The 13,743-nt window shown below is 40.9% G+C and overlaps 3 protein-coding genes across 3 annotated transcripts in view; 2 read left to right on the top strand and 1 right to left on the bottom strand.

The window, feature by feature from the left end:
* The window catches only part of npas2 (neuronal PAS domain protein 2), a 26,556-nt gene extending 25,779 nt beyond the window's left edge, over positions 1 to 777 (top strand). The window contains exon 15 of the mRNA XM_010780022.1: positions 686 to 777. Coding sequence (XP_010778324.1) covers positions 686 to 774 — 89 coding nt within the window. The 3' untranslated portion in view covers positions 775 to 777. The remainder of the gene's footprint in view (positions 1 to 685) is intronic.
* A 1,715-nt stretch (positions 778 to 2,492) lies between these two features.
* Positions 2,493 to 6,061, top strand: LOC104953096 (neuronal PAS domain-containing protein 2-like). The gene is made up of 4 exons (XM_010780019.1): positions 2,493 to 2,687; positions 3,415 to 3,507; positions 3,750 to 3,960; positions 4,954 to 6,061. Exons 1-4 carry the CDS (start codon positions 2,536 to 2,538, stop codon positions 5,161 to 5,163), a joined length of 666 nt encoding a protein of 221 aa, XP_010778321.1. The 5' UTR covers positions 2,493 to 2,535; the 3' UTR covers positions 5,164 to 6,061.
* Positions 6,062 to 9,094: 3,033 nt separating this feature from the next.
* Positions 9,095 to 13,743, bottom strand: part of radx (RPA1 related single stranded DNA binding protein) — a 7,654-nt gene continuing 3,005 nt past the window's right edge. The window contains exons 7-13 of the mRNA XM_010780035.1: positions 11,650 to 11,844; positions 11,440 to 11,576; positions 11,103 to 11,150; positions 10,917 to 11,029; positions 10,596 to 10,832; positions 9,548 to 9,718; positions 9,095 to 9,443 (exon numbers count right to left, since the gene is read on the bottom strand). Coding sequence (XP_010778337.1) covers positions 9,298 to 9,443; positions 9,548 to 9,718; positions 10,596 to 10,832; positions 10,917 to 11,029; positions 11,103 to 11,150; positions 11,440 to 11,576; positions 11,650 to 11,844 — 1,047 coding nt within the window. The 3' untranslated portion in view covers positions 9,095 to 9,297. The remainder of the gene's footprint in view (positions 9,444 to 9,547; positions 9,719 to 10,595; positions 10,833 to 10,916; positions 11,030 to 11,102; positions 11,151 to 11,439; positions 11,577 to 11,649; positions 11,845 to 13,743) is intronic.

Below are 13,743 nucleotides of genomic sequence, written 5' to 3'. Positions count from 1 at the left end.
AGTTTGTTGCAGTGCCTGGGATATGAAAAGGACACAAGCTCAAGGATAGTGTTTATAATCACGTATTCTTAAGCATACTTAATATTCACTCATTATGATTAAACCATGCTGTATTTTAGCTGTACACTCGTCCAACTTCCATCATTAAAATGATACTTACCTTTACATCATTACTCTATGTATGTAGCTATCTTGTGCTTTGCAAATATACCTATGTCTAAAATTTTAATAATTATCAAGTACAAGGGTATAGTTTAAAATAATCTTGGCATACTTAATATCACTCAATTATATAACCAGTCTTGCATTAAGCCTCCCTCAAATTTTAGCTGTATCGGCTTGGTTGTGGATTGGCCAGGAGAATCAGCACTTTTGTAAACAACAGGTGCTGCTAAACAGAGGCGTTTATGGGTGCAATGCTTTGATCTTGTTGGTATTCCGAGCTCACACACTTTCAGTAGACATGTTGTATATATCTGAGACCCTATAATATATAATGAATAAACAGTAATAATAAGGGAACTTTAATGCTGACTTTAAAGAATGTATGATGCCACTGAAACGAGCAGATACATGAAGTATTCATCTTGTCATCTTACAAAGAACAAGTGCTTCGAATAACTGAACATTATCCTCAGTCTACTGTTACTCAAAGGTGTTCAGAGTTCACCTGCTTTCTCAACAGCTAAACTCCTACACGGAGGCGTGCAACACCGTCATGGCAGTCTGCTTCCATCGGTAACAGTGAAGACCTCGTCCAAGTTCCAAACCTAGTGCTCAAAGGTCAGTTTACGTGTCTCCGTCTTTCTCAGAAAAAAGGTCAGTTGGGGAAACAAATGCTCAGCATAAGACATGATTACTATACGTCACAGATTGCTAAATTGTAACCCTTGTCGTTTCTCCGGTAGATTTGGCCATATATGTTACAAAATCTCGATCATCCTCCCAAATGATATCCTCCTCCTTTTCCCACCCGCAGCAAGCACTTCCACCCTGGTTAGTGTTTAGACCTTCTTCCCCGTGCTCTGGTTGTTCACAATTATCTTATTGTTATGGACTATGCTCCCTGATAGTTTCACCCATTTGCTTGTGCCTCCAGGCGCCTATATACTGGGGTATATATTGTGTTATTAACAAAGTTGGAGATGAGTTTACGAAAACAGAACAAAATGACAACATTTTTTACTGGAAAGTGTTTTGGCTTTTCCACCATGTGCGGACCACCGTATGTCATTTTGATTTATAAAACCAATTTCAGGGAAATACTACGGAAGAATACCGAACCGAGCGAGCCATTATCATGATCTCATATCTAAATGATTATCTCCGCATTTGCTAACTTAATGGAAAAGAGGATCACAAATCAGTTAAGGGGAAAAGGCAGGCTATTTTTCTTATTACTTTCCAATTTCCTTTTGTGTGATCATTATCTTGCAACCGCAAAGGCAAACGCAGCCACAGCAAACGCAACAATCGCAACAAAAGCTAAGCAGCGAGCCAGCAACAGCAAGCAGCAGCAGCAGCAAGCCTGCCAGCCGTCGCCCACGTACCCGCCGCCCCACCAGCCTCAGGTCTGTGTGATGATATCTCATGTCTGAAGGAGCAGCTTGGAGAAAGGACGGCGCATTCTGCAGCTGTATATCAGACGCAGCGCAGGAGTCTGCATGCACATTAAAGAGAAGCTGTGCCACCTCGCTAATACCAGGTAACACTCCCACAAAGATGACAAACCACCTTATTTAACTAACCCACTGATAGTCCAGGCCAAGAAAGCAATTCACATACCAATTCAGTACATGAATCATTACACATCCTCAATAACCTGCCCCAGAGGGCAATGAATCTGGGAAGTGTTTGTAGCGTTTCTCCTATCATAAGACATCCAATGTGCAAATCTCGTTTCCTCAGATTTGCAAACCAATAAATAGAATTAACTTCCAGATCCAACTTCAAACTAAAAACATAATTCAGGTACAATGAATGGTGTAGTAATATGTTTGTTTGTGTGTAAGATGTTTGTTACAGCAGCCTTCCGCATATGCTGTCCTGGCCCAGCAGCCAGCCAGCAGACCATGATATCATTGCTTATTTGAATCCGAACCAGGGGTCAGGTGTGATCAGGCCAGCGCTCAGGCCACTCAAACCATCGTCCTCAGGACCAAGGTTCATCCCCCTCACTACCCCTCCAGAGAGAGACAGCTCACCGCTCAAACACGGTTACAAGAGCTACACTAGGGAAACAGTCCCGCAACACTACAGTCGTCGAAAATGTATTCTCTCATGTTAAGAAGGTAATATTGCTTCAATGTACCTTCAAGTCATTAGCAGCTAACGACTCATGGCTTACTTCATGTGTCTTCACAACACTAGCAGAAGGCAGTATGTTTCACCTAATATCAGTCAATTATTAAAAGATATACACATTCCACATCAGGTGTAATGTCATTGTTTCTGAAAATACTGAGCGTTCCTGTGTTTATTCGTATGGTGCAGCAGAGATGCGCGCAGCTGGGCAGGTCCCAGTCTGGTGTATTCATGCCTGTGCAGACCAATCCCAGTCGTGGACCATGCCCTTCTACAGCAACTTCTTCTATGATGTTTCTCTCAGACCAACACCCGCTCTCTGGCAGGATGCCAACCAAAGACAAAACAGAGGCGAAGTTCAACGCAAGTAAGGAACAACTTCGGTAAGAGAAATGGGATTCAGCCCACTCAAAACCACCAGTATGCAGACAAAAGGGACTTATCTAATATGAAGTCAGTTTTATCAAATAGTGGCCTTCCTCAACTGTTAAACTCCTTATTTTATGTGTGTGTGCTTCCCTGCCCTGAGAGACCAAGTGGCTATTGTTAGTGATCCATGTAGTATATATATATTTTTTTTTTTTCATTTCAAAGATGTCACAAAATGCTTTTTGAAGGATAACTTTTTTCCGGTTTTTGTTGTTTGTTGTTTGTTAATACTCCTTCCGGCAATTTAATGATGGCAGCAGTGCCACAATTCACCCCACCATGTTCTGTAAACAGCTGAACACAGAAGATCAGGGAAAAAATTAAAACCACATTTTCAGCCAAATATAAAGACATGAAGTCAATGTCACATACTTGCTAACACACTATAATGTTTAAACCCTCTGGGTATATATGGTTTTAACATACCTGGAAAAAACAGGAATGTTTGAATTTCTATTTAGAACATGGGTAGTGGTGCCTCTAGTGGCCAACATAGGATTTAAACTTAGAGAACTGTATCCTGAAACAAAAAGAAAGAAACACCTACAGTCTTCATAGATACATAGGTTAAACTCCTTATACAGGAAAGAACTCTATTTAAGAATTTTCTCTCTCTATTCACTTGCTTTTTTTTCACAGACGATTTAGTTTTTCCAAGTAACACATTTTATTTCCCCGCAGCATGCTACTCAACCAGCCAATGCAGACGCTGGTTCCCACGAGCAGTGTCACCACGCAGCCTTCCCAGTGCAACATGGGCATCTCCCAAACCATGTGAGAAATGTTTAATTACCCTGCTCTCACACACACACACACACACACACACACACACACACACACACACACACACACACACACACACACACACACACACACACACACACACACACACACACACACACACACACACACACACACACACACACACACACACACACACACACACGTTCACTTGTTTGTCTCTGTGGTGTCATTTCGAAATTGTGCCTGATTTTTTCTTTCCACCCTCTGCACAGATACACCTTGGAGCAGCAGATCATCGCCCCTTCGTTCTCCATGCAACAGGTCAACTGCAACGCCGTCCTCGTGCCCTCTCCCTGCTTCACATCCCCCATAATGATCCCACCCAACGGTTTCATCACAAACCAGTCCCAGTCGGGTTATCAGACGCAGCCTCAGGCGTCTCAGCACTCCCTGCAGCTTCAGCAGCCCCAGCAGTTCTTTCAGGTACAAAATCATCTGCTGTTTGCTAATTGCTAATCTGAGGTTTCCTAGACTTTAACTCTGAGTCATTATGTGATGGATTTTAGCATTATGCTATGCAGCTTAATAAACCACACCTTTATATTTACTGATTTTGCTATAATTTCAGGCATTACACTGCATCTGAATCCCTAGTTACCATAGCAACAAGCTACTGTGTAAATCCCACAGGCTGTTAGAGATCTGTGTTATTTTCAATCGTACTTAACCTCGGCTTTGAATCAAAGATGTGATGTTTTCTAAAATTCATCAGGGTTAAATAAATAATCTTCTAAAGACTTATTTATCGTCTTTGTCCAAAAGGAACAAAACATGTCACCAGCCTTGAAAAACCCCCTGAATAGTCTTTTATTCAAATGTTTAGTCATATATTTGGAGTGTATGTGTGTAATGTATTTGTTCTCCTCGCTGAGAGGAGCGTGTCCTTCATTTTTTATGGAAGCAATGAAGGGTCTTTTGTGTCTAAACTTTTCATAACCCAGAACGAGTGTCATAATTTCTTAAGATTTACTGTGCGAGTGGTTACATAAAAGTTAGGGCAAAGGTAACTTCTTCTCAATATGAACCTTCTATTGAGGTTTTCAAAAAGAGATATGATTGTTTTTCAATGTAATTTATGACATCATTGCCCACAAAAGAATGGATATAATATATGATGATTGTTGACCTGGCTGTATATACAGTCTGTAATATATGGTTTACTTTGGGACACTCTGGAATTCAGCATCTTAAGCACATCTCAGGCTATTCTACTAATGGGTGAAGGGGAGTTAGTGACAGAGGTAATAACATTTAATTCAGTAGTTCTTCAAGGACGCAGTGTTTATGTGTTTATTTCTTTAGAAGTCAATAATTCCTCCCAAAAAGTGTACACCATAAAAACCTATTATGCCCGTTGGGTAAGGATAAGATTGCCAACACTTCAACAAAGACTCCTATTCTCTTGTGTGTCTGCAGATGGCTCAGGGTCTGGTTCACGGCGGATCAACTCCAGCGTTCTTACACACCACTAATGTCCCACAGCAAAGCACTGTGGGATACATCCAGCAGCATCAAACTCAGCAGCTCTCGCAGGCACAACAGCAACAGGTGCAACAGATGCAATATCAACACTCCCAGACCCAGACTAGCAGTGTGTCAGACTTCAGAAATATGCTGACTCGGTAACGCAGTGCACCGCGTTCAGAGCGCTGAGATCTAAACTCTGTGTTGTCGCCGTGCGGGCAGCAGAAGGTCGTGGCATTAGAAGTCGAGTTCTGTGGAAAGAAACGCCTGAAAGTGGAACGTTTTGCTCCTTACTGTTGGTGTTCAGTGGAGGTCGGTCAGTGGAAGTGGAAGCCAGAGGCAGAGGAGCACTGACCCGACGTTACCTGCGGGCTCTGAGGAGAGGCTGAGGGTCTGGACCTTCATCTGTGGCCCGGAGTCAATCAAAAGTGGAACTATTGGATCAAGCGGACTATCAAAGCTCTCAAGAAGACGTCACTGTCACATGTTTCAATGTAAAAGAGAGTTCTAAATGTCTCTTTGCATTGGTACTGTCCTCCCTCCTAAAGGTAGAATATTTATTTTTGCCCATGAATTAATATTCTTTTTTCCTCACTAATAATGGCTCGACGCCCCTCCCAAGACGTACAATCTCATAGCGTCATCATTTAGTTGGCAGATAACAGAAGTTTCTCCCATTCTGTCCACAAAACAATGATTTACTGTTCATGTCACGCAAATGCAGCAGTGAGGAATATTCTTTGATCATTTAGAAAGATCTAGATTTTTGAAGCCTCAATCTGGTACTGAAAGCGGGATCGTAAATCGGGTCCCGTCCCTTATCTTCGTAGAAGAATAACAGTCCTATACCAGAGGGGAAATATTTGTGCCTTTACCCATGGTCCGCCCATACTGCGGTTTAATGGTTGTGTCTGATTACGGCTTTAAAAATCCAGCCCAGGTCCATTTGGAATACAAAGTTATATTTTCGTTGGTCATAGTTTATTATTTTCTGCATCAGATAAAACAAAAGACATCTAGATTTTTAACATATATAACAAATATATATATATATATTGGATGCTTTTTGCAACCTTTAAATCTATACACTTATAGTAACACATAAGATTCATTTAACTATTTACTGATACCCTTAAATCACTTTTATTTATTTAATATATTTTTGAAAAATATATATTAAGAAACTAGTTTTATACAAAAAGGTTTAAGATGATTTTATGTGTTTATTTAGGCATTGAAGGGTCAACGCTGGTCCTAATGTCTCACACCATCTGGGTTCACGTCAGAACAGTCCACTGACCTGTGTGGCTTAAAACAAAGTGAAAGCCTGGTGATTTAAATATATTGGAAATAGTGAGAAACTTTGGTAGCCATCTTGCCTGCTATGTTGATAATTGTGAACACTATATCACCTTGTTTCTTCGGTATTCCTGTTGTTTTCTGTTCATTTTGTCTGATTGAAATGACCATCTGAGAAGTCACTAAATGTAAACTGTAATCATGACCAAATTACCTTTTTAAATCGCGTCCTACTCTGAAAGTGATCTCATCAAAAACTGAAAATAGTGCGAACAGATTATTACAGAAACCTCCAATGCATTATTGTATCATACAGAGGCAGCATTAACAAAAAACACATACATTTGACATTATTTGACCATTGTTTATTACACTGTAAATGTAAGTTATTCGTCAGTATTTTAAGATACCAGCTACTTGTTCTTTACATACTGTGCTTTTTGTATGGCTATCTTTCTATCATATTCTGAAAGATTCGTTGGTAAAACTACTAATCAGCTCTTGAAACTGCTCATTGGTATCAATCATCATTTTAAATATAAATGTGAGAGAAAGATAAGTCATCTCAAAGCGCTGCCTGCAGTAATGGCGAGATGACAGTTGTAAAAATAGAGGTGTACTGTCGAAGCCTGATACGCAGACGTAAAGGAAGAAGACGCACTAAAATAACCTGGTTCATGTTTCTGTTAATGACAATCAGAGAATTTGTAACAACATATAAAAACTGCCAGTCTGATTTCATGGTTTACATTTAAAAATCTATCTTTAAATCTGTTAAATCAGGAAAAACTGTTTATGACTCGGTGTTTCCTGTGGAACTTGTGCTACACTTTATAAAAGCAGCCCTTCATGCTCAAAACAGCAGTTTGCTCTCAGCTGTACCATCATATCCCTTCAGGACTGGTGCTGCAGAACTCCTGTGCCCACTTACACTTTCCTATGTGCAATGTCAATTTGAAGAAGAATGTTAATTTATACAGGATTGTGTGTGTATATATATATATATGGTGTTTAATAAGCCATTGTACCATGACAATTATATGGAAGTATTTTTTTAATGAAAATGTCCTAACATTCCGTTTATCAGCTCTTGAAGGTATCAGATATGTGCCGTGGGAATTTGGTGAAGAGTGGTATTTTTTCCCAAACAAAAGGCAGTAACTCATATGTTCACCCTGAGAACATATTAAATGAAGGATCTTTGTGTCCCCGGCAAACAGAATGTCAGACACTATGGGAGTCAGGGTGCAGCCTTGTGGTCTGGTAGTTCAGCCAAAAACAAGAAAATGTAAACCTGTACATTTATTTAGCTTTTTTTCAGTTTCAATTACAGATTTCTACCATTTCTGTCTAATGGTTTTTAAGAAAAAGTGCAATTGTACATCATCAGTCTCACTCTATGTATTCACACCCAGATTTGGTATGGAAAAAGTTGAGTGAGTGACCATTTGATTTAAACTCAGCCAGCAACACAGAGGTGCTATAGATGACTAATGTGTTTTTCATTAACAGGAAGTAGAAACTCCTTTTCCTTTTATCAGTAACCTTTAGCCTTTCAGAGAAATGCAGTAACATTTCCTCTTGAGGTTGTTTACCATCCGCATTCAGAGAAGATCTCAAAATCATCATACTGCTTCGAGGTGGTTGATGGAAGCGCCGCCCAGTAATCTCCACTTTGATTCAATCATAAGATAGTTCATGCATTGTGCTTCAGACGTGGGTTAAGTTATTTCCGCTTTGGACAATTCACCCAGTCTCTGCCACTTTTTGGAGTTTTTTTTTTTAAAGAGTGTATTGCTTCACAGGTGTGATTGTAAATAATGCATCTGCTCTGACGGTACTGTTTTCTACCTAGTCTCCCTGACAGCACCTTTTCTTCTGTTCTTCAACTCGAGTGCTTTCTTTTTTCATGTTGTTTTTCATTGAGTGTCATTGTTTTTGAAGGCATGTGATTTGAATCACATATACTTGTACTTTCTAATAGTGACTGACACTTATGAGCGTGGGCAGTGAGATTATTGCATTCTGTGTAAGATTTGCCTGAACATGAACAAAACAGAAACGGTGCACAGCCATTTCTACAGTCTGAATGCAGAAACAAACATTTAATGTTGTATAATAGAATGTAAAAAAGTTTAATATATATATCTATATATATATATATAATTGTTTATTTTATATGCCTCATAGATTATATACATAAATTCAATGATTTAAAATTAAAGTAATTTTGTAACAGATAATGAAGTGTCTTATTAGAGAAGGTGAGGTTCTTTGTGTTGCACAGTTGTATGGCTTGTTTTCTTTCTGTATTTACCATCAAAATAAGCTTTAAAAATATCTTTAACATTGTTTTAAAAGAAATTAAAAAATTAAGTTTACATTCTAAAATATCTTGATATGAATGATGTTATATTGAATTATTTATAAATCAACCTGGATATTGTGAAATATTTGAAAATAAATATTTTTAAACATGTTTTTGCAAAAAGGCATATTTTTACATCAGTACAGCAAGCTTGTAATAACCTGTGCAAAGTACTTACTCGGATCAAATATTGTGCAACACGTTTTTAAACACTTCTCACGCAGCAGAGGGCAGTCCATATGAGCCAGTGTCGCACCTCCCTGAGATTTCACAGTGATTCATTTGATGTCAGCCATCCCAAAATACCACTCGCTTCTCAAAATCTCTACAGTGACGATGTGCTAGTGTTAAAACCTGCAGTATGTCGTAAGCTGACACCTTATTATCGCCTGAGCAATCTGTCAAATACACAGCTGAATGTTGATGGAAGGAAAAATGCAACTTTTTAATTGATTGCATTAACATGTTTATCTTTTACAAAAGTATTATTGGAAGAATGTGACATTAACTGTACACGTGTAACATAATTTACAGTATCAAATGAAGATTTGGTATAAAACATTTCATCTTTCTATCAAAAATTACTTTCTAATGACATGAATTCTGATGAATATAATTACAAGATAGTCTCACAGAGCCGTACACTTTGAAACCTCGGTCACTCTGTACACCTTGCTGATCAGGACCTCCACTCTGTCTCCACCCAGATGGCAGAGGTCCAGGATGCAGACGAGGTGCATGTCCTCCAGCTCCCCAGCAGACCCCAACACCTCCTCTGCAAGACAAACACTGATTATAAATGTAATGCTGTGTATTGGTGATAAGGGTCTTCCCACGATGTCTTTGGATCCTCCACCCTTTTGTAGGTCCGGTGAATACCTGGCTTGGGAAGCGTTGATTGGCTGTGGCTGAGCGGACAGAGGAAGCCTGACGAGAGGCAGGACAGCATTGTGTTGCCATGGGGATCCTGAGGGAGAGCGACAGCCCTGGGATCATCTGAGCTCACAACGGGCAAAAATACAGCATCGATGGCCATCTGTTTGTTTATGCCTGTCAGAATGATAACACAGAAGAAGAGTGGCAAACTGAGCACAAGAACAATTTCACACATTTCATTTTCAAGAGCTTTCTTTTTTTTTTTCTATCTTTTAAAAGAAAACTAGTCCAATTTATTCTTGGCCCACTTCAGTTCAATAAGAATTGTATACATCTATGGATCCGTTTTTTTATTAATATGGAAGGGGAATTCCATTTAAACGGGGTGAGTAATTAAAATTATCATTCTTAGGGTGAAGTACGCATTTAAAAATACTAATAATAGTTATATTAATTTGTGTTTTCTTAATGTGACTAACGGCCCGTCCACATGGCAGCGTGCGTTGCTTCAACGGAGACGCTTCCCATTCACTTTGAATAGGGTGACGTCACGCTTTGCCTCCGTTGCTCGCTTCGAAAGTTGAGAAAAGTTCAACTTTTCAAGCCTCGAGGGAAGCGTCAGCCAATCAAATCATATGCCAGTATAAGCTCAAGCCTATCAAACCGCGTGCTTGTGTGTCCAGGGCGGGAGATTAATGTGATTGGTTGTTGGTCGCTAGCTAGACACGCCCACCGGCAAGCTTCAACGCACGCTGCACGCTGCACGTGTGGACGTACCGTTAGACCTCTGGCTTGTTTCCTCCGAAAGCAGGACTAGCAACTCACTGACAATGTAAATAAATGCAACAAAAAAAATTCAGGCCAGCTTTGAAACTCTGCATAGATTAAGTACTAACCATTTTTGCCTCCTAAAGACAGCTATTCAGTGTCTGAATAATTCAGACAGAATATAATGTCGGGTGCAAAAGGATGTCCAGGTTCAGAGACAGAAATGCTCAAATTAACTTCCTGTGGGTCACAGATCAGAGTAATTCTTACGCTAAGACTTTACCTAGTATTGTAACTTGGTAGAGCCCGGGACAGACCACAGGAGGGGGGGTGTCCGCACTCTGCTCTGGGGTCCAGTGCGTCGGCTGAAGGTTACTCCGCTGCAGGAGGTCGTCCTTTTCGTCAAACGTGAACCTCCGAGACACGCTGTCCTGGTGCAGCCCGCCGTCACACAGATATTCAGACACTTCCTGTTTCTGCTTCGGCCAACTGCTGCTTTCCCAAGATATGACATCAGAGTCTGATGAAAACACAAACATGTCAATATCAGAGTATCCGAATGCAAAATGTACATCGCGGTCAAACTGCAGCTCCAATGACACACCTTGATTTCGCTGGCTGTCTGCGACATTCGGAGCGTCTTCAGATCCAGAGTCGCTCTCTTTCTCTTCCGCTTCCTGCTCTTCTTCTTCCTCAATCTCTGAGCTCCTTCTGTTTCTGCACCAACAGGAGACTTTCAGAGTGATTGAACTTGATAACTAATGAATACTACCAGCTGGATCATTATTACCTTTTTGCTGCCATGCTACGAAGATTCAAGGAGAGCTGCTTGACTTTTCTGGAAAACATGTATGTATTCACATTTTATGTAAAATCAAAACATGTGCTCCTAGCAGCCACTAAAGATAAATTATAGATTCGCTATTAAGTTTACAAATATTTGAGTCAGGAGTGACTTTTTAGCATATTGTTGTGTTGTTTTTTTATTATATTTTAACTTAGTACTTTTTTAAAGCATTTAAGATATGCAACACTAAGCTGTCTGTGGCTCTTTCCTGCTGTAACGCTGCAGATTTCCCCTCTGTGGGACTAATAAAGGTATTCTGATTCTGATTCTGAAATCTTACCTTGTTTGAATTCTTCTTTTTATTCCTCTTACTGAGATTTTCTCAGCAGGTGAAATGGGAGCCGTGGTCTGCTCAGCTGTGGAGGGATGGTCCTGTGTGTTTGGCTCACACACATCAGGAGCAACATCTGGCACCTGCTGAAATCAGTTGACTTATTTAACAATGTGGTAATGGTCGCTACTCTTGGAAAGGTGATTTAATGTTCTTTACTTCTCTCTCCTCTGTTCCTCTAGACTCTGTTGATTTGGGGTGTTTCGTGTATCGCACTGCCGCGATCTGTCCTTGAATTGCAACTTTTTTATGCTCCCTATATTGGAGGGTCTCCATCTCCTTCTTCAAGTCGGCCGCAGCAACCAGAGGAACTTGAGCTGAAGAAGGAGCAAAAATAAATACATTAAAAGAAGTCTGTAGGACTCAGGATTTATGTGCTTGGTGTAATCTACACTTTGAAGATCAAACAGATGACTGTAAATTGTCTTTTTAAGGGGAACTTGGAAGAAAAGCTTTTGAAAATCCCCTGCAAATCCCCTCTATCTTTTGACAAAACTGGAGGAAAATGCTAACATATATTCTTTCCGATTCCTGCCGCCCACAAGAGAACTGAGTATTTCTTATTTTGGTTCAGTACTGTAGAGAAGTTCATAATTTCAAGCTCTGCTCTGAAATTATTCATATTAAAGCTGGACTTACTTTCTGGAGCTTATCGGTGCATAATTAGATAAAACTATAGTTCACTGATGCCCCTTTCACACCAACGCGTTTTCAGGCTCCGGCTCGGAGCTGGAGCCTGAAAAGTACAGTTTTTTCCTGTTCACACCGCAGCGGCGCCGCCTCTTAGCTCCGGAATCCGATTCACTTCCAGCTCCAAAAATTGTGCGGTCTAGAGGCAAGAGCTTCGGAGCTAAGAGGCGGCGTCGCTTACGTCTCTCTTACGTCGAGGCGTGCAGGAAACTAAACCCACCTCCCCTGAACATGGGTCGACTGAAGAGTCTCGTCATGCCTACCTACAAGCAGTAGCGCGGAGCAAAGTGACTAGAAGGCAGCCACACAAAAAAACACACTTTATAAAGTCAGGCAACACTAACCAGGCTTCGTGTGATTCTGTTTATTTGTACCTTACTTTGACCTTCCGGCTTCCGTTCACTGTTATTGATCATTGTGGAGAGAGGCAGACGTTTTGTTTTGTATTATAGCAGCTATCGGATGGAATCCATACATGGGCTGCACAGGTTGTCGTGTCCTACTATCACAAGTAGAATCATAATGAAAACTACGCCGGTAAAATGTGCCTGTAGAAAACGGCTTATGCCACAATAGGATAGCAATAGCAAGTAGTCAGTTTACCTTCGGTTGCTATGCTAACCACCCATTTTATACCAGAGACACTTTAATAACAGCGTTGTGAAGCCAAACAGCGTCAATTCAGACTGACACACATTCACTTAAGGGGAACTGGGGATAGTTATCAGCTGCTTGTGTGACAGTCAGACAGTGAATACTTTAGAGCGGCCGCTGCAGTGTGAGCTAACCGGGAGCTAATGGGAGAATAAACTCCTGTGGAAGAGCAGCCAGCACTGCAGCGGTCGGTAAATGCCGCTGAAACACATTAATAAACAATGAACCACGGCACTCTGGAGAAAAGCATAAGGTTGGAGAAGTCGTCTCAACGTCTCACCTCCGAGCAACGGGATGGAGTGTCGTAGACACTCTGTCTCTGCAAGTAGTGTCCATGTCGGTGGTCGAGATTGTTTCACCTTCCACTATTACGAGTACAAAATAGTCTGACCATTTACGAGTGACACAAAAGACTTGGAGGTGATGTTCCGAATGGTGTTTTCCAGTCGGTATACACTCACTGGGGTCTCTACTTCTGAAAGTAGGTCACCCTGGTTTTGAGACTTCCTGTTGCAACAGAGGTCTTCTGAAGACAGCCGCCATGTAATGACGATGGAAGCAGTGGGGCGTCTGTAAATGGGTCAGTACCGTCTCGCGGAGTACAGTCACTTCTTGCAATAATAACGTGATAAAACAAAACCGGAGAGAACGCCGAAAGTGTGGTCGCGAAAAGGGAAAGATCGAGGCTCGATCTCGAAAAGACCAAGTCGAGCCAAAGTGAAAAGACGAGGGCGAAACAGTGTGGCGGTCTCGGGCTGACCACGACGACGACGACTCAGTAATGCAAGTGGCAAATGTAGCGAACTAAACTAGGGGTTGCCGCGAGTGTTGTTTGTTGTTGTTGTTGTTACCCCTGAACGCGCCCAGCCTACTAGCACAACGAAAAATTGAGTGTGCTTCGGTCCTAAT

The sequence above is a fragment of the Notothenia coriiceps genome, unplaced genomic scaffold, assembly GCF_000735185.1.
Source record: "Notothenia coriiceps isolate Sejong01 unplaced genomic scaffold, NC01 NC01_scaffold00021080, whole genome shotgun sequence".
NCBI lineage: Eukaryota > Metazoa > Chordata > Actinopteri > Perciformes > Nototheniidae > Notothenia > Notothenia coriiceps.
Note: the sequence above shows the minus strand (reverse complement) of the source record. Positions and strands in the feature narration are given on the sequence as shown.

Coding starts and splice junctions, on each gene's coding strand:
- LOC104953096 (XM_010780019.1), top strand. CDS start 2,536: ATGCCTGTGCAGACCAATCCCAGTCGTGGACCATGCCCTTCTACAGCA. Junction 2,688..3,414: donor GCAAGTAAGGAACAACTTCG/GTAAGAGAAATG, acceptor ATTTCCCCGCAG/CATGCTACTCAACCAGCCAA. Junction 3,961..4,953: donor AGCCCCAGCAGTTCTTTCAG/GTACAAAATCAT, acceptor GTGTGTCTGCAG/ATGGCTCAGGGTCTGGTTCA.